At 44.2% G+C, this 20,625-nt stretch overlaps 1 protein-coding gene across 1 annotated transcript in view; it reads left to right on the top strand.

Annotated features, from left to right (window-relative positions):
- The window catches only part of DNAH12 (dynein axonemal heavy chain 12), a 168,684-nt gene that overhangs the window by 28,330 nt on the left and 119,729 nt on the right, over window positions 1-20,625 (top strand). The window contains exons 9-19 of the mRNA XM_088472684.1: window positions 373-561; window positions 1,382-1,538; window positions 2,433-2,524; window positions 4,610-4,788; window positions 9,328-9,463; window positions 12,045-12,170; window positions 13,059-13,193; window positions 14,608-14,801; window positions 16,526-16,769; window positions 17,729-17,914; window positions 19,332-19,532. Of these exons, the coding sequence (XP_088328810.1) occupies window positions 373-561; window positions 1,382-1,538; window positions 2,433-2,524; window positions 4,610-4,788; window positions 9,328-9,463; window positions 12,045-12,170; window positions 13,059-13,193; window positions 14,608-14,801; window positions 16,526-16,769; window positions 17,729-17,914; window positions 19,332-19,532 (1,839 nt within the window). The remainder of the gene's footprint in view (window positions 1-372; window positions 562-1,381; window positions 1,539-2,432; window positions 2,525-4,609; window positions 4,789-9,327; window positions 9,464-12,044; window positions 12,171-13,058; window positions 13,194-14,607; window positions 14,802-16,525; window positions 16,770-17,728; window positions 17,915-19,331; window positions 19,533-20,625) is intronic.

Genomic DNA, 20,625 nt, shown 5'->3' with positions numbered 1-20,625 from the left:
TCCTCTCCATACCATTCTACCATCAGCTGTACTATCCTGCTCATTCTAAATTCCCTCTCATCCATCATGTCCTTATTCTTTATATCCTCTCCATACCATTCTACCATCAGCTGTACTATCCTGCTCATTCTAAATTCCCTCTCATCCATCATGTCCTTATACTTTGTATATTATGTGTACTCTCTTCATGCCATTGTCACCCAACTGTATTACACTTCCTATATTGTTGTCTTCTATATCATGATCTTTCTGATCCTCCTAAATGATTTCTCCCATGTTGTTCATTTCCATTCCCTTTTGCTATTTACATTTTTTTCTCATAAGAATTTGGTTATCAACACTAATGTTTTCTAACCAATTTCTGCTCTATAGCTGAGAGACCTCTTACAGAGAACAGTGGAGGCTTTTGTTAAATTATTTGACCCTGGAGATCCGCAATATTTGCCAGTTTTCAAAATGGAGCTCACCTTTGACGATGAGAAAATGGATTTCTATCCAAGCTTCCAGGATTTAGAAGAAAGTGTTTTATTTATAGTGACTCGGATTTCTAAAACCCTGCAGGTATTCACAAGAAAGTTACAAATGTTCTACCCCATATATAGTTTAACCCTATACAGCATTGTGATGTATATACTGTAAACATGCCATGTGGCAAAGTGATGCTACTGTACATTATGTAAAAATGACGATGGCCCCATGAGGTTCCCTGTATGTGGTTCATGCAGTACCGATTCAAACAGGTTCCAGATTAACTGAACTATGCACTCAGCATAAATTGAATGATTCTGAATATGCTTGTCACATATAAAAGGTTTATGTGTCTTAGAACTAATGCATCACAAATAAATTAAGTAGAAAACCCTCTCAGAAATTAAAATCCTTCCTTGGTAATTCATGTTTTATGGTCCCAGGATAATAGAATAATGAAACATGGGGTCCCGAACCATAGCACACTGACACTCAGGTTTTAGTTCTACAGTATGACATAGAGGGGTCTCGGTTACCATCTCCCTAGATAATAAGTTACTTAGGAAGAGGAGAACGAGGATAAACCAAAGTATATATGATGTGATGTTCTGAATAATCTAACATTCTCAAGCTCTGGGTTCAACTCTTTCCAGTGCAATCACTTGACTCCTCTCTATTTTCCCATACGTTATAGGACAGGTAATAGGCAAATTCCTATCCGCTGACATTGCAAAAGTTATGGGATTTAATAAATCTGTACCATTATGGAAACTGTACTTTCACATTCTATTATTGCATGTCTGGTGAAGTCTTATATTACTGTAAATACATGTCCAAAGATGGAATTGGGTTAGTAAAGCTGTCTGTGTTTATGGTTCAGTTATTAATTATATTCATGTTTTTCTTTGTTTAGAATGTTCAAACAGCTCAGTCCTGGCTCTCTGGTAGTAGCACAGTCCAGACTATTGAGGCCAAACTCTCCGACTATATCATACAGTCTGCTGCGCTGAAGCTGAAAGAAGCCGTCCAGCAGAACTTAAAGGAGCCCATGAGGCATTTTGAAACATACGGTAAGCTAGATATAAACTCATCTAGCACCTAGTGGCATTACTTACCCACCTGCGATTACTCTTCTTCTGATTTAAAGCTGGCTTCATATAGGCTGATCCTGCTTCCCAATTTGGTCATACACTTGGGTGGCCAGCTGTGGCCGATGCAAAGACTGGTCAAATCACATGCGGTCAAAAGGTGATCACAATTGGTCTGATCACAAACGACACATGCGGCAGTATTAATCCAAGCTACAAATATCGATGCTGATTTCAGTAAATGTGTTTCCAGTATAAGTAGTTCCATGTCTCTGGTTTATGATTCATTATCGGGGGAGGTTAGCCAGCACACCATAATGGCCCATATTTTCACAGCCCTTTTTACCATGTATATTAATAGGGAATTATGGTTAGAAATAGAGTTAGTGTAACTCATGATTGGCCTTCCACTATAAGAACCGGTACTGTGGCTGATGAGCATACCCAATATTTGTGTTTCCAATAACCATGAATATGGGTAGGGGGTAAACTGAGCACCCCCAATCCTTTTAGTTATAAAGTTGGCTCTCATGCCAGCAGCCATGCCATCCTGTTGATCAATGACGGCTAGGCCAATTTTCTTTTCCTAAAGCTCTATAGGGGAGTCTTCTGTGTGACAATCTTTAAGGGCCAGTGAGGCCCAATGAACAGTAACATACAATAGGTGTTATATACAGAGACTTTGCACTGGTGAGGCTGTACCAGTACTTGCAGTACCAATGTAAGACCCCATTTTTCTTAGTGCCAGTCATCATGTGTAACATGAAGGATGGCCTGGAGAGTAATTATTCCTCTTAATCATTGTTGCCCCTCCAACACTGTGTGGCTAGGAAGCACGGAATGTTTTTGTCATGTTGTTCAATCTTAATTTCCTAGTGGAAAGTTTCAGCTGGCTCGTGGATGGTTCGGCCAGTGAAAAAGTGGAGACCTTCCTATCAGAAGAACACAGCTTTGATGAGTACACAGGGGTATGTGATGGTTGTTTTTCTTCACACTGATTTTACGGAAACATGATAACAGTATACAAGACGTGCAATTATCATATTTTATTAAGGTTATTCAATTATTAAGTCAAAGGATTAATGAATGAAAAAAGACACTAATTATGAGCATAATTCCTCATCTGTAGGGCCTGCAACTCTGCAATTGATGTCATGATGGATTTGCTCACACACTTGAGCTTTTACTCTAGTCTTTATGTGTTAACACCTCTAAAATGGGCAAGAAATAAAATACAGGATGTAGTCAGCTTCTCAGCAGTCAGAATACCGATGCCAGGATCCTGACAGCAGTCGGAATCCCAGCTCCAGCATTCTGACTGCTGACATCTGGATGGTAGGTATTGGGGTTAGGTTTAGGGGTTAGGCATTAGGGGGAGGGTTAGGGTTAGGCATTAGGGGAAGGATTAGGCTGCGGAAGGGGAGGGTTAGGGTTAGGCTGGGGGAAGGGTTGCGTTAGGATTTGGATTTGGCGGTTTAGGGTGAGGACACTTACCTAATTCTGGCGGAATTCTTACTGTTGGGATACCGCTGTCTGTCAGCTGCAATCCCAAACCCAACCCATAAAACACAAATCCCTGTGAGGCTTTTCACACTTATCGCCAGCCAGCTAGATACAGTGGAGATAGACATTTTCTGGGCTGAACCAATATTCAACCTATAAATCCACAGTGCAGTAGAGACCTAAGATACAAACAGCACACCAATACTATATCCTAATGAGGCACTTGTAGCTAAATTGGGCATGTCTGTCAAATGGATGACAAACCCCTTTAAGTCGATAATCTCAAAAGGAAGACGTCATCACATAATACCAGTAATGACTTGATATGGACCTGGAATAAAATCTTAATCAAAATGAATTACTGGTATCTTGTAGTGCTGTTTACTCTTTAATCGGTGATATCACTAATAGCCAGTTTGAGTTAAGTGATAGGCTGCATTCTTATGATTATGAAAATTGGTTCAGACCACAAAATGGCTGCCTCCACTCTGTGTAAGTGATAGATGACACTTTTAAGTGTTGGGGAGCAGATATAGTGTAGTTTTCAGAAATAAGAGACTGGGCCTCATTCAGAGATGTCTGTAGTGCAGATGGCGCACGCAGTTGGCCATTGCTGTAAGTCTGAGCATGCATCCAAGTCGCACAGCGCATGCGTCCCAATTGTTACCACTCAGAGATGCAGTACGGAAATGGACACTGAGGGCCTGATTCCTGGGGAAATGGACACTGAGGGCCTGATTCCTGGCATCGCAAGCCGCCAGGGACCGGGCAGGTGGAGTAAATCTCAGCTAATGCAGCCTGGCCACAGGAGCAACCATCGCGACCAATACATGCGATGGTGATCCAAGGCAGCATCTATGGATTTGGCACTAGGATCGCGGATGCAGCAAGGAGGTGTCTATTTCATACAGACACCTCCTGCTGCATTTGCATTTGAGTTGGACGGTACTGTGCAGCCGCTTCCTTTGGGCTGTGCAATACATCCATCTCTGAATCAGCCCCTGAGTCTGTGGATTTAGTGGGCTTTCCCAGGAGTTAACAGGAAGGTGGCTGAGTTAACACGAGTGTGTCAGTGAAAGCGGCTGCGTCCAAAGACGCTCACACATGACGCCATACACAGATGAAGAAACTACATCTGCCATAGGATTGGTGCAAGTTTCGATGGTGCAACCAATGGTGGCATCTAAAGACACTCTAGGACGTAATAGCACAATCTCAAGATTGCAAGTGGCCATCTCAGTATATATGAATCCGGCTGTGGCTTTAGCATACGATGCAGTCGGGTCAACGTTCTGCTCGCAATCAGGCCCACTGTATTGTCGTGCATTTGTCCTCGACTTATCTTTATTGCGCGGAAGACAGAGCAAGTAAAACGTGTCTAAATCCAAGCTACATAAACATGCCTTCTGCATTTCTTTCACTGGAAAATGTTTTATACATACGATAATATGTCACATATCTATTATAATAGGGAGTTACGGCCATTTTCCTTGAGGGCCATGTTGAACTTGTCATGTAATAGGAGATTGTATAAATGCTTTGTTTTGCAGTTTATAGAACAATTTCACACCCTAGCCAGGGATATCATAGCACTTCCCACACGGGCCTATTTCATTATGGTGCAGTTGGACTGCGATGACTTGAAGCAAGGTCTGGCCGAAAAGGCAAAAAGTTTTGCCAATATTTTGTTGGAACGACTGGTGACAAACCACAGACTGGAGAATGAAACGTGAGTAAAACCTTTATTTGCTTTTTGTTTTAGTGGTGTAATTAGAACTTTCTCCATTTCTGCATAGCGTCATACAGTGGAATGCAGCTCTATATAATAAAGGGCAGCCTATAGTTTCTTAGTAGCATACTAGTAGTGGATGCAACACACATATGTACACATGCACAATATGCCAAGCACATGTATACAGTACATGTGTATAGGTGATCATATGTCTGTTTTTGTTGCATAAGATAGTTATTTTCGTACATCACACATGCTCAAATAAAAGTATGAATATGTCTCTATCCAGTTTTTGTATATCTTCCGAATCCTCATGCTTCTAGAGGTGGTTTGGAGATTGGAAATAGCAGGCAAGCATAAGCCAAGTACAGTAATGGCGTTATGACTTGGACGGAGACGCAGGTACACCTGTCAGCAGGAGTACCTCTTTCGTATATGTGATGGCAATGGTGATTATCAGCATCATTACTTAGACAATTCTGACTGCGGACAGACTTCCAGCAGACTGTATTTCATTCATTAGAATGGCGGCAATGTTACATTAATTAAACTAATTTGCATTTATCTCTTTACCTTACTGGTCATGTCTATATGGACTGCTGCAAGATAGATGATTCCCAGTTTTTTTTATATACTGTATAGTAAATGTGATTTTTGCTTATTAACAAAACATTACTTGTGTATTACGCCCCCATCCCTGAGGCAAATTATTTATATGACGTATTCCAATCTGGATGATGTTATGCCCCCATAAGGGTCAGATTAACAATTGATCAGATGGGGCACAGCTCCAGGCCTCCACATAAAAATAGGCCCATCATCAGCAGGATGATGATGACCAGCTGCCTAGCATGTCACACAGTCAGCCAAAAATTATAAGTATTAAAATAGGTTTTTAGTTTTCTCACAAAATTATAATTTTTTTTCTATTTTTATGTATTTAGGGAGACAGCGAGGCTGGTAGTGTATGGGGTGTACACACCCACATGGCACTGGTCACACCCACACAGCAATGGCTACAGCTCCTCCCCTTCTCAGTATAGGCCCGTGAACATTTTCAGCCCCAGGCGCATGTGTCTCTTAGCCATACATGCCTACCCTCCCGGTTTTCGCGGGAGGCTCCCGATTTTTCGGGTAACCCCCCGCACCCCCGGAAGGGTAGGCATTTCTCCCGCATTCTGCCCACTTCCTAGTGAAGTGGGCAGAATTAGGAGAATACCCGCGGCAATCGCGGGTCTCCGTGAAGGGGGCGTGGCTTAAGCTGTGATTCTGCATGAATCACAGCATTTGACCCCGCCCCCTATGTAAATTGTGCCCAATCGCGGCAATTTTACCGTGAGTGGGCGGGGCTTAATGACGCGAATCGTCAAGCCCCGCCCCCGTCGGCCCCCTGTTGCATCTCTTACCCGGGCTTCTCCCGGAAAGAGAATGTTAAAGGTAGGCAACCCTGCTCTTAACCCATGTGTCCCTTAACCCAGCCCTGAAAATTATTCTTTCTGCCAGCTGACTGAGGGCCTGATTCAGAAGCGGACGTAAATGCTATTGCAACTGCAATCGCTTACACATTGCAGTTGCTAAAATATGCTAATGCCTGCCACAGCACAGGTGCAGGTCTGACCAGCCACAAACTGCAGCTCTCCTCATGCGCAGAGAGGTCTCATGCTGTGAATGCAATCGCTATGGCTTATTTATGCACTCCCATGAAAAGGTCAGACGCATTCATTTGCTACACCCCCCCTTCCCTGTTATCAGCCGCAAAAGCTGACCACATGACACTCACTTTGCGAATGGATCCTCTGTGCGTATGTAAATGCAATGCAATCACAACACATGTGCAGTGCGGACTGCATATCCATCAGACTAGCGTCCACTGCTGAATCAGGACCTGACATCAGGAAGGCTGTTTATGATTTCTATCTATGGGCGGAATTCAATTGTTTTCGCGGCCTGCATCTCCCGACTAAAGTGACAGGAGATCGCGGGCCGCTATGCAATTGTTCGAGATTTTCATGCTGATCGTTCTCAAAGTGGTCGGGTTTAGCCGCGTAAAGCAGCTAAACCCGACCAAAGTGCTGGGCGCGATCGCGAAAAGTGATGTTTGGGCGCCCAAACATGTCACTTTTCGCACATTTCAGCTCTCATCCTCCAGGGGCTGCGAGCTGAAAAGTAGCGCTGGCAGCTGATCGTGCCTGACAGGAGCAAGAATTGAATAGCTCCGTCGGGCGCGATGGGGGCAGGAATCAATTGAATTCCGCCCTATCTGTCTGTCTGTCTGTCTGTCTATCATTTAGGTTATAATAGGCTGACACTACACAGTCAGTTTGCTTATTAACAGTTACAGTTGGTAATGGACAATTCTATAGCAAGTCACATAATCGTTGTATTGAGGTTATAAATCACATCCTATCTGCATTTCACATCTATCTGTCTGTCTGTCTGTCTGTCTGTCTATCTATCTATCATTATTATTATACAACATTTAAGTGAAAATAGGCATACCTTACTGTGTGAGATGTCATAACAGCAGATTCAGTTGGTAACTGACAGTTCTCTACAAAATGGTGACCTTTCCTACCAAAGCTGAGTGACATCACAAAGGCTGTTTATGATGCAACAACAAGTCTAGTATACTGAGGTGAAAAATCACTTCCTGCATGGATTTTGCCATTGCTAACTATCTACTTATAATTTATTTGGAATCTATCACTTAGGTTAAAATGTGACTAAACGGTAAAACCCTCGAAAATGCTGTTCTTACCACATTTTCCTCTTTAGTACATCCCTTAACAGTTACAATTGATAACTAACAGTTCTATAGCAAGTCATATGATCAGCCTATTGAGGTTCTAAATTATATTTTACCTGTATTTCACCAATGCTATCTATCTGTCTGTCTATTTATCATCTATCTTACATTATTTTCATATATAACATTTAGGTTAAAGTAAGCACACCTTACATTATGACAGATCATATCAGCAGATACTGAGCCTGATTCAGACCCGCTCGCGAGCGCTATGCGCTCACAAGCGGGTCGATGGTGGCCCAGTGTGCATGCGCACGATGGAGCCGGCTCCGTCGTGCACATTTGCGAGACCCGGATAGCGACGGGCAAACCATCGCTCCGGGTCTCGTACCAAAGGGGGCGTGCTGTTGATGTTGAGTGACAGCACACCCCCTTTGGTGGGCGGGCCAGGGGAGTGGCTGCCCAAACGGAGGCGTTCCCATGTGAATACCTCCGTTTGGGGGTGGCCACACTGACATCACGAGTGATGTCAGTGGGAGAGATTTCGGCTCCGTGAGAGCCGAAATATCTCTGGGGCTTGCGGCAACGAGACCCTACCACAAGGGTCGCGTTGCAAGCCCGATGGTCGCGATGGTCTTGACCATCGCGACCATCTTCCTGGCCGCTCACTATAGCTGTGGGTGGTCACCCACAGCTATGTGAGCGGCCAAGAGGACGGTCTAAAAAACAAGAAGGCCGGCCCTGATTCAGAGCGAACGCTCTGTCAGAGCGTCCGGCTCTGAATCAGGACCACTGTTCATAACTGACAGTTCTCTACAAAATGGAGGGCCAGATTAACAATGGGGTGGATGGAGCTACAGCTCTAGGCCTCCACATAAAAATGGGCCCATTATCAGCATGATGATTTCCAGCTGCCTAGCTGGTCATGCAGACAGTCACAAAGTATTAAAATAGTTTTTTAAGTTTTCTCACAAAATTTAGCATTTTTTCTATTTAATATTTAGGGAGAAAGTGGGGCTCATTGTGTATGGGGTATACACACGCCCACATGGCTCTGGCCACACCCACACAGCATTGGTCAGAGCACATCCCCTTCTCAGTATAGGCCAGGCCTGGCCAACCTGTGGCTCTCCAGCTGTTGTGAAACTACAAGTCCCAGCATGCCCTGCAACTCTTTTAGCATTTCCTAATAACAAAACTGTGGCAGGGCATGCTGGGACTTGTAGCTTCACAACAGCTGGAGAGCCACAGGTTGACCAGGCCTGGTATAGGCCCTTGAACATTTTCAGCCCCATGTCCATGTGGCCCTTATTCTGCCCCTGGCTCCCACGCTTGTCCCCGCCCCCATTTCTTGCACATGGGCCTGCATAATGTCACGGCGGCTCTGCATACTCACACTACAGTCGTAATTTCTTTTTAAAATAATTTTATTGAGGTTTTGCCGAAATAAGCAATAGCATAAAGAGAAATAACAGTATGCAAATGATAGCCGATAATGATCATACAGCGTTGAAATCGGCATACAAATATCTAGTTATATATTGCAAAATACCATTATGGAAGATATTAGAATACCTTTAACAGGCAGGGGGCGGGGAGAAGGAGGAAGGGGAGATTATATACAGTCGTCATTTCTACTTACTTCAAGCCAGCTGAAAGTATTACACGGCGCACAAAGTATCGCACAGCAGTGATTTACACCTTTATAATAAATAATGTAATAGTATCTGACTGCCACCCTTAAAATACATTTCGACCTGTTTTAATTAAAATTCACTGTTATGCTCTAGAATATGCAAGGAATTCGAGTCCATTAAAGAACAAGCATTAAAGGTTCCTGATACGACGGAAGATGTGATAGAGGAGATTTCGTTTGTCGAGCAGGCTAAGACTAAAGGCATCGTGGAGCTTAAATCCCGTATTAACGTACGTATGCTGCTTGTTCCTGCTGGCTGGAAGTTATTCTGCAAAAATACAGTGAATTTGTATTATGAATAACATGCAGTTCTGGCAGAATTAACTTTCTGAGTTCTGAAACCTGGTGTACATGAAAAAGGTGCTGTAACGGAATCATTTGTTTTGATTTACTGAACTGTACTACAAAACTGATAGGTGTTACTACCAGGGCCGGTGCAAAGGTGTTACTACCAGGGCCGGTGCAAGGTGTTACTACCAGGGCCGGTGCAAGGTGTCACTACCAGGGTCGGTGTGAGGTGTCACTACCAGGGCCGGTGCGAGGTGTCACTACCAGGGCCGGTGCGAGGTGTCACTACCAGGGCCGGTGCGAGGTGTCACTACCAGGGCCGGTGGGAGGTGTCACTACCAGGGCCGGTGCGAGGTGTCACTACCAGGGCCGGTGGGAGGTATCACTACCAGGGCCGGTGGAAGGTGTCACTACCAGGGCCGGTGGAAGGTGTCACTACCAGGGCCGGTGCAAGGTGTCACTACCAGGGCCGGTGCAAGGTGTCACTACCAGGGCCGGTGCAAGGTGTCACTACCAGGGCCGGTGTGAGGTGTCACTACCAGGGCCGGTGCAAGGTGTTACTACCAGGGCTGGTGCAAGGTGTCACTGCGCCTTAGGCAAAATTTTAGCCTACCACCCCTCTTCCCTCTCACAAATGACTTTTGGGAAAAATAATAATTCTTCCCTGTTTCTGGCTAGCGAGGCGGCAGTCCGGATACATGGATGTCTGGTGCAAACTCTGTTCATACTCCACTGCTACTGCAAGATTTCTAGATGGGGGTGGGGGGTAGACTAAATGAAATGACAATGTGGTAGGCAGCGGCAGGCGCGTTTTAAGAGAGGAGGGGGCCCGTGTGCAGACTCCCTGCTCTCTCGTGCGGTGCCACAGAGTCACACAGTGCAGTAGCTTCTGGCTTAGTGACAGAATCTACTGCAGATGCGCGGGTCTCCGGGAAAATGGCGCCCGCACAGTTTTCCCGGGGACAGTAGTACTGCACATGTGCGAGTCACAGGGAAAATGGCCACAGTGATTTTTGCGGCTCTGCATGGACGGCTCGGCGCTGCAGGGCAGCACTCTAGTGATTTCGGACAGGTAAGTATAAAACTATATGGGTGCAGGGTGTGCGGTGTGGGCTCCCCTGGACCTAGGGGTCCGTCCTGCACCCATTATAGATACGCCCCTGGGCAGCAGTAAGAGGCGACTTGCCACAGCCCTAGATCACAAAGGTATATTGCACTAGAAGCCCAGTCTGGTACATTATTTTTATTCAAAGAAGGAAAAATGCTTTATGTTACTAATGAAGCTTTGCTTTCCTACCTTAGTCATCTTGGGCATGTAACCTAATGGGTTTCTAGCTATACACACATGTGTATATATATGTATGTGTGTATATGTGTGTGTATGTATGTATATATATATATATATAATAATCAGGTGCTACCATTTGGCAGCTGCATAATGGTAGCACTGACTGACCCTGGTTACTGTTGGAGTGCACCATTGAATGACCCTGGTTACTTTTTGGAGTGCACCACTGACTGACCCTGGTTACTTTTGGAGTGCACCATTGAATGACCCTAGTTACTTTTGGAGTGCACCACTGACTGACCCTGGTTAATTTTGGAGTGCACCATTGAATGACCCTGGTTACTTTTGGAGTGCACCACTGAATGACCCTGGTTACTTTTGGAGTGCACCATTGAATGACCCTGGTTACTTTTGGAGTGCACTACTGAATGACCCTGGTTACTTTTGGAGTGCACCACTGACTGACCCTGGTTACTTTTTGGAGTGCACCACTGACTGACCCTGGTTACTTTTGGAGTGCACCACTGAATGACCCTGGTTACTTTTGGAGTGCACCACTGAATGACCCTGGTTGCTTTTGGAGTGCACCACTGAATGACCCTGGTTACTTTTGGAGTGCACCACTGAATGACCCTGGTTACTTTTGGAGTGCACCACTGAATGACCCTGGTTGCTTTTGGAGTGCACCACTGAATGACCCTGGTTACTTTTGGAGTGCACCACTGAATGACCCTGGTTGCTTTTGGAGTGCACCACTGAATGACCCTGGTTGCTTTTGGAGTGCACCACTGACTGACCCTGGTTACTTCTGGAGTGCACCACTGAATGACCCTGGTTGCTTTTGGAGTGCACCACTGAATGACCCTGGTTACTTTTGGAGTGCACCACTGACTGACCCTGGTTACTTTTGGAGTGCACCACTGAATGACCCTGGTTACTTTTGGAGTGCACCACTGAATTACCCTGGTTACTTTTGGAGTGCACCACTGACTGACCCTGGTTACTTTTGGAGTGCACCACTGACTGACCCTGCTGCCCAAGACAGTGAATGTTATCATCTGAAAACACAAAGAAAAAATTGTATAATTTGTATACGTTTTGCTTTGGTGCGTCCAAAGTCACTTTTGTGCAGTTCACCAAGAAGTCAGGCCATCACTGATTAAATGAGTAAACCAATTAGTCATATATTGTAAGTTATTTATGCATTTTGACATTGTGACATCTGTTTATTTCAGGAATGCCAGCGCAGAATGTATTACCTTCTAGATATATATTTCTTTTCACCGCAAGATCTTGCCCTGAACTCAACAGTATTACTCTGGCCACAGAACATCAACTCAGTATTTGATGAAAATGATGAGGTAAGTGGCTGCCTATCAGTTGTTAAGGGTCCTGTTAATTAATTCATATTTGTGGGACATCCCCCGAAAACACCCATTTTTTGGGGGGTGGGGGTCGGGGAGTCAAAGCAAACAACAAGTATCTCCCGAATATATCTACAGGGGACTGCAGCAGGTAATCAGGTTTTGTTCGCAAACGTAGCCCCCTTAGAAACCAATGGGGGCTGCTTTCCTGCCAAATTGAACAAACTCTGGGAGTCCCAGGAGAGGGGTCTGTAGGATTTCCCCCCCGGCATTTACCACTCTCGCATGTGCAGTGAAATACACAAATGCAAAGTTGTGCGGTGGCCCCCAAAAAGTGAAATTAAACTGATCACTAATGCGATCATTTTACTTGTTCACTTCGCTGGGATGGGCTCCTATCTGAGTCTCTGCATTGTACACATGAGTCCCTGCCCCTGCATATGTACAATGATACATCCCGGCAGTATTTAATTTCTTATTTCCGCGAATAGCAGCGATAAATTATAATTATCAGGTCTAGGACCCGGGTGAGATTTGCTAATGGATCAGTCTTTTATGATGATAAATATTTGTTTTTACATTACAGCAAACATGTTCAGTGTGCTTTTTCCTTTCTTTATTGCTGTAGACGTATTGGAGTTTGCTAGTGTCTGCATTATTGAAAGTTTCTGAATCTTCATTTCATTTTATCAAATTACGGGAACCTTTCCCAACTTTCTATTCAGAGATTTCATCTTGATCTAAATTCATCTAGCGGATGAGCACATAGAAATGAAATGAGCAAAACCATTGTTGGACAGAATACATATGATATACTGTACATGATCTTTCCTTGATGTGATGGGATGTGTAATAACTATCCTGATATTGTGTCTCTTCTAAAAGCTGATTGAAAAGGCCAAGCGTAAAGGAGAGAGCGAGTTACTGGGAAAGAGGGAGAAACTGATGCTGGAGCTAGAGAAGATGACTCGTCGGATGGAAGAATTAGCAGAATGTACTGAGCTAGATATGATGCAGCAGGTGAGGCCATGGGTGTAACGCCATGGGTGTAACTATAGTGGGCACAGGGGGTGCCACTGCTATGGAGCCCAGAGGCTTAGGGGGCCCAGACACAGCTTATGTAGATGTCTACCAAAGTACCTGAAATTGCCTGCTAAGAAATTGGGTCCAGCTTATTGCCCTGGCCTGAAATGGGTGACCCATCAGTGACGATCTCTCCCTCTCAGTAAAGCTCCACACTGGTATGATCTATCTCCCACACTCCTGTTTCACACTCAGCCACAGCGGAGCTAATCAGTAAGCACAGCACTGTCGGAGAATAGGCTTCTCCTTGTTTACAGCCTTGGTGAAGCTGTGGGATGGGAAATGACCTCCGAGATTAGAACTGTCCCAGAAAGGGACATTGTGACTAAAATATGAAAATCTCTACTCAAATTGGCATGCCCTGCATTAACAAGTATCCCCCCACAGGTAGGAGCCGGTTGATCCCTGCCCCCTGTGTGGAATAATGTGTACTGGCAGCAATGTGGCAATGTGGCATATTGTGAACTGGGGGAATACAATGTGGCATAAAATGAACTGGTGGCACTGTGTGGTATAATGTGAACTAGGGCACTTCTATGGGGCATAAAATGAACTAGGGCAATATTATGGGGCATAAAATGAACAACCACTGTGGAGAGAGGTGTCTCTTTAGAAGTATTGGGGAGAGGTCCCTTCAAATTTTGCTATGGGGCTCACAAAGTTCTGGCTACACCCCTGGGTGAGACATTAATGCGTAGTGTAGTAGCTGTATATGTCTCCATGTTTCTCCACGATAACCTTAGAGCATAACTAAAGATGATTGGTAGCTGTCATGGTGATCTGTGTGTACAGGCCTGCTTATTATTAGAGAACAGTGACATTCATCCAATCAATAAACAATTTAATAAGGGTAAGGAGCTGTTCTGAGTACTGGGAATATATAGCATCCTGCTATTAACTTTTTTTAATGCAGAATTTATGGGTTGGGTATGGATTACCGGCAGTCGGGATCCCAACGATCATAATCCCGACAGATTTAGCATACCGACACTTGTTGATCGGTATGCTAACCCTCCTCCTCTCCCTATACTAACCCTACGTTCTTGGTGCCTAACCCTAACCCTCCCTCTAGTGCCTAACCCTAATCCTGCACACTCACCTTCCCCTAACCCCCGGTACTTACCTTCGGGATCCCGTAGGTAAGTATCAGCATACCTTTGGGATGCTGACTACTTCCCAAAATGTATATAGAAGTCATTGTTTTCTAAAAACTGCAGTCGGTGACTACAGGTTTCTGTAATGTCATGGCATCTATGTTAAACCGTATTGCACCTGTCATACAAAAGTCCCTTTCATCAACATATCTATTCTAAATAGTCCTTATGGTCTTCCCTGTTCTATTTGCTTGCAGTATGTGGCTGATGTGAGGACTGTGCAGAAGCGTATAGCGGACGCAGAGGAGGTGGTGGCTTATATTAATAAGGAAGAAACGCTGTATAAATGGGACCTTACAACATATCCTGAGCTGGATTCTTTGAAAGTCAACATCGAACCTTATCAGAAGCTGTTTGGACTGATCTTTAAGTGGCAGAGAACTGAGAAGAAGTATGTGCCTCCGGCATTGCAGTCATTTTCTGTCTCCGATCAGAGCGTGTCTATTTACACTTAAAAATGTATTCAACATATATACGTCACAGGAACATACATAAAAAGTATACATAGAAAAATGTGTATTTAGATATTACTCAATAGCTCAGATAAATTATGAAAATCTTTAGTGTTAATGGGGCTGTTTCTGCGTTCATGGGCCCTCATTCAGAGCCGCACGTTAACAACAGTACGCTCGTTCCGAGCGATGTTTGCACATCTGCGCATGCGTACGCTTTTTAGTACGCATGCGCGAACCAGTCAGTACGGCCGAAAATCCTTTGTACGCTATATAGCGAGTGCCTGCTATTTTGAGTGACAGAATGAGGCGTATGTGGGTGGTAACAGGGGAAGGTGTTTGAAAATGGGGAGTGGAGATCCGAACGCAGGCGTGCTTAAAGGTCAAAACGGGCGTTTTATGGGTGTGTATATTTAAAACAGCAGCGTCATTGACCACGTCACTGGGTTATTTTATAGCCCGAACTGCACGCAAATTTGTGGTAGCAAACACCAACCACAAGAATAGCGAGCAGTTCATACGCTGGTCGATGTACTCGATTAATCTAATAAATAGCGGACATGACGTAGGATGCGTGCGGCCAGGGGGCGTTTATAACAAATAAACGAGCGTATGTTTTGCTCGCTCGTTCAGACTTAGAGGTGTGAACAGACTGCAATGTGCGTACGGATCATTTGAATAGCCACCCCTTGTTTTTAAACGAACGACCGCAAATAGCGTACGGCTCTGAATGAGGGCCATGGTTTTCTATTAACAGACGCGAGAAGTGAGATGCTAATATACGTATTTTTATATATGTCCGTCTTTCCATGAAATATAGGTGACAATGTGATGGCATGTGACATTCCTGACTGTGGGAGTGTCATTGGAATGTCATCTCCTGTCCAGCGGCAGCCTTACTTCAAATAGAAAACTTACAAAGTTCGGATCGTATTAATGTCACGGGGGGTACATTATTTTATAGTCTTTGGTACTATGACAGCCAACACAGTGGTAATCTATACCAGTGGTCGCCAACCTTATTTTGGTGTGAGCTGCTCGAGAAAAATGAAACCTCCTGAAGAGCTACTAAAATTATAGAAAAAAAAATCTGGCTAATAACAGAACAATTGAAGGTCAGTTAATGAAAATGAAAAAAAGGTTTCATACAAAACAACAATGCATTTAATTATTACAGTGATATTGTTGCAATTTGTAAATAAAATTTAAGAACAGGCACATTTCACTGTTAATTACCATCTCCAAGGAGGTAAGTGCAGTAGAGGAGCAAAAGATATGGCAGGGCTGCGCAGGAATCACTCGCTGTGTTCGTCACATATTGTGCCACTCTGCCATGGTATAGACGCCAATGGGTGGAAATACCGGGAAGCACATCAAGTGATTGCCGTAACGGCTGCAGCAGTCGCTGACGTGTTTCCGCGTGGCTCCACCCACGGCGTCGATGCCACAAGGGAGCATCAGAGGTCACTTCCACCTAGATGACTCTGAGCTGACTCTGTAGTACTGCAGCTAGATAAGCTACCAAAATTAAGACTGCGAGCTGCTAGTAAGATCGCGAGCTACTCGTTGGAGACCACTGATCTATAACCTTCATTTTCTTTGATATCATTGCTGTCATAAAGGCTAATGGGACAAATACATTTATGTTATATGATTATCACAGGTGGATGGATGGAGCTTTCCTTGACTTGAATGGGGAAAGCATGGATGCAGAGGTGGATGAATTCTACAGAGAGGTTTACAAGATGATGAAACTGTTCCAGCAGAAGCAGAAGAAGGCAGAACAGGAGAAGAAAAAGGCCGCCCGTGAGCGGACTCTAACCGAGGATAAGGTGGAAGAAGAGACAAAGGAAAGTCGTATAATCGTCATGTTTTCATCTATCATGGAGCAAATCAAGACATTTAAGGTACATGCTATTCAGATAACATAAACAATATGGGCTTTTAGTTCTCTGCATATCGGATGTTTGTCCTACCATGGTCACTACTGAATAAATATGCCCTAAGCAGGGGCGTAGGATCAATTTCATGTTGGGGAGGGGGGGGAGCAACATAAAATCATTCCATCGCCACCCCCTCCCCCCTCCCTTTTTGTTCCTCAGTAGTATGTGCCCACAATACAGGCCAATCCTACATCTCCTCTAAAAGTTACACAATGGATTTAATCAATTTGGTCACACATGTACGTCGCCAAATTAAATTATTTCCGGTTGTTCAGCTCTTGAGTTGAGTGGCTGCATCACTTCCGCATCCTCTTAGTGCCATTTATAGACCACGATCAATCAACTTCCAGGCATCTGTTCTGCTGTGGCTAAGTACATAATGGGTTTGGATGAATTATCTGACATCACTGTTGTTGTTGTTGGCCAATACAGGCCAGTTTCCCGATAATGGCAGAGACACTACAACGTGATTCCAGCATTGTTTGGTAGAGTCTTAAAAATAGCTGCTAGTATGTTTCCCCGTGGAAATATTTGTCTGTAGCGCAGTGAAATGAAAACTCCTGGCTTAATGTTAGACTTACACCTAGGTACCAACCTTCTAAAGAGAGCAAGTAGAAAAGTTGCCCACAGCAACCAATCAGCTGCTAGATATCATTTATCAAGTACATTCTATAAAATGATAGCGTGAAGCTGATTGGTTCACCTTCCTCTTTCAAAGGTTAGATACATTTGCCCCCTAAATGTTATGCACTGTACACTCATCGGGTAACTTGAATCATGTTAGTCTGTGAGCTGTGGCTTTCTGCTGCCAACAATGTAATAAACACAATGGCATCTGAAAGCCACAGTGATTCCACCGACCATGGTTCCTGATAGGACTTTTTAGTGTCATTAGCACCAACAGTTATTTGCCTCCCCTACAGGAGTATGTCCCCCTGGTGAGTATCCTCTGCAACCGAGGAGTCCGAGCCCGTCATTGGCTTCAGATGTCAGAGATTGTTGGATATGACCTCACGCCGAATTCTGGCACAACCCTGAAGAAGGTTTTGAAGGAGAATTTAACTCCCTATCTAGACAGATTTGAACAGATTAGTGCTGCAGCTAGTAAGGTAAGTTCATATTATTATTAATAATGGCTGTGTGTTATGTACCTATAGATGTCTTCACTGTCTGAAAATTTAGTCTTGTGAGACAGCAAAGGGCTGAATTACCCATAGACAGTCTGGGCATGCTCAATGTGAAGCTTTACTTTTGGCTCCACTTCTTCTGTACTTTATATTTCTTTGATATAACTTGTAACACTTGCGTAAAATGCCTGCTGATATCTCTCATTTTCTATTAAATATATTTATTTCATTTATTACTGAGATTAAGCATAATTTGGTATTTGAAGGTTAGAGGTCTGCCCCAGGGGTGCCGAGAGGGGCTGGAGCAGATACTACTTACCTAAATTCGGCTGGTTGGAGGGGCCCAGGTCTGCCACTGCCCCCTCTGCTCTGCCCAATACCACTGGCCTCACTTGTATAGCAGTGTAGCCGCACTGGCACATCAGGCAGTGAGAGAGTGGACACTGCTGTGCCGCCCTGGACTGCCACGTGTGGCCCCTGAAGCGCATCCGGTTGCTTATCACTGTCCTAGATTGGCGAGGGACAAAGCTATACGGAATCGGTATGAAATACCGCAGGCGTCTACATCTAGACGCCCAGCATTTCATCCCTCGCCGTGACATGACAGTCAGGAAGCCGGCTGCTGGTATTAAGGCAGCCGGCTTCCCGATTGTATACCAGCTATACATTTCACATTACTTCACCATACATTGTTAAAATAAAATAAATGTAATCAAAGAAGGAGATACTTGTCCACATGCATATTAATAAGATATGTACTTGCATATTAATAAGATATATACATGTATATTCATGTAATATAAACAATTGACAAGAGCTATAACAAGTAATATGACAGTAACATAATGAAGGCTTGGAGTGCCACATGCAACCTGACGCCTACCTGTTGCCCATTGCTGGTCTAGATGATATGGTTATATGACAGAATGAAAGAAAAACTGAGGGGAGCCAGGATGATAAAGCAGAGTATTTAGTAAAAGTTGCATGGTATGTGCAAACAGTGCCGTAACAGGGCAGCAGTGCGTCCTGTGCTGGTCACGTCTCCCGAGCGCATGACATCATGGTGTTGCACAGAGGAGGTGGTTTCTCCAGCACTGAAAATGTGCTGCACATGTGGCATGGTGCGTGCCTGGAGCCACCCTGAGAGCCCTGCGCTCTGTGCCGTGGCATTGCTTGCACACACCTAGTTATGGCCCTGCAAGCAAAACCAGTATGTTAAGGTAGTCTAAAAGGTGGAAATACCTCAACTCATTTGCCTATCGGGTATTTGATGAACAGGTAATGTCACTCACCATCTCATCTCTTCCTAGTCCTAAATTCTGTGCTACAACCATGAGTGCAGAATAAAGTGTAATAGCGATAGCAATGGAACTTCTCTCTCTCTCTCTGTCTTGATCAGGAGTACTCTCTGGAGAAGGCAATGCATACTATGGAAGATATGTGGAACTCCATTTCATTTAACACCAGCGCCTATCGAGAGTCAGGGGTTTCCATCCTGTCAGCGGTAGATGAAATTCAGACCACGCTGGATGACCAGATCGTAAAGACTCAAACAATGAGGGGATCTCCTTTCATCAAGCCCTTTGAGAAAGAAATAAAAGTACATGAAATATTTACTAGCTCATTAACTGCTTTCTATTGCCAACCAGTTAGCCTAGGTCTGCCGCAAAGCCTGTCAGGTTTACGTTACATACAGTATTTGTTCTGGGTCAGCTCACCTGTGCTGCAGATATAGGTAAAGGGTTCACCTTAAAGCTGTGGAATTTTATGAACTTTCATAATAGTTCTACAATTGTCAAGTAATAAAAAGGTCAATATAAACTCATAGCAGGAAATTTAATAGCCTCCGAGTCATGGGTCTCCATCACTTTGCAATTTGGCGTGTGTAATAGAATGCAAATATCCACAAAATTACCAGAAACCTGCCAAAATTTGCTTTCCCAATTTTTTTGGCAGATGTAATGTGCTGCATTTTTTTTCTTTTTTTGAGTTACCGAAAATGTGCGGAAATAGAGCCGTGCCTCTGGCTGATGAGAGAGCTGTTATGGCAGCCATCTTTCCTGGCACTGTGTTAAGATATGTAAATAAAAAATAAATTGTCTAAAGTAAAAAGTGTGCCCCCCCCCCACCACAAGTAGGGGTTCCATGGGGTTGCTGATACAAACACTAAACTTTGATAGTCGGGGCTGGTGGGACTATAGCAGAGAAATACACAACATGGGGTCCCTCTGCCTTAGTGCCAAGCCAGCCCTAGGCCAGAGAGCACAGGCTGAATAACTTAGGGGAACCATGCCTGCAAAACAAAAGTCCTCCGGCAAGGAAAAAGGCTAAAAGGAAAAAGCATTAAGGCTATTCCCTCCCCCTTGGGTGGTGGACGTGGCTTAACACCATGGTTAATGATAGATTAAGGGCCGTAAGTCCGTTATCGGCTATAATTTATCGCCGATGACATAATTTTCGCCATTTTCACTTATCCCCATATTCAATTTCAAAGACTTTTCGCGGGTGCGAAAAGTCTTTGTAAAGAAACGGAGATAAGTTTTCATCACTGTTTAGGTGGCGAAAAAAAGTGCAGCCTTTGAAATGTCCCATTAAAGTAATCTGTGTAAAAAATGTTTTAAAAAGTTCCTCTGGACACCCCAAAAAAGGTACTTTCATTTTGGGGGCAAAAAAAAAAATATTGGGGGACAAAC

The sequence above is a fragment of the Taudactylus pleione genome, unplaced genomic scaffold (assembly GCF_031769625.1).
Source record: "Taudactylus pleione unplaced genomic scaffold, aTauple2 ptg000128l, whole genome shotgun sequence".
Taxonomy (NCBI): Eukaryota; Metazoa; Chordata; class Amphibia; order Anura; family Myobatrachidae; genus Taudactylus; species Taudactylus pleione.
This window is presented reverse-complemented; position numbering and strand designations above follow the sequence as displayed.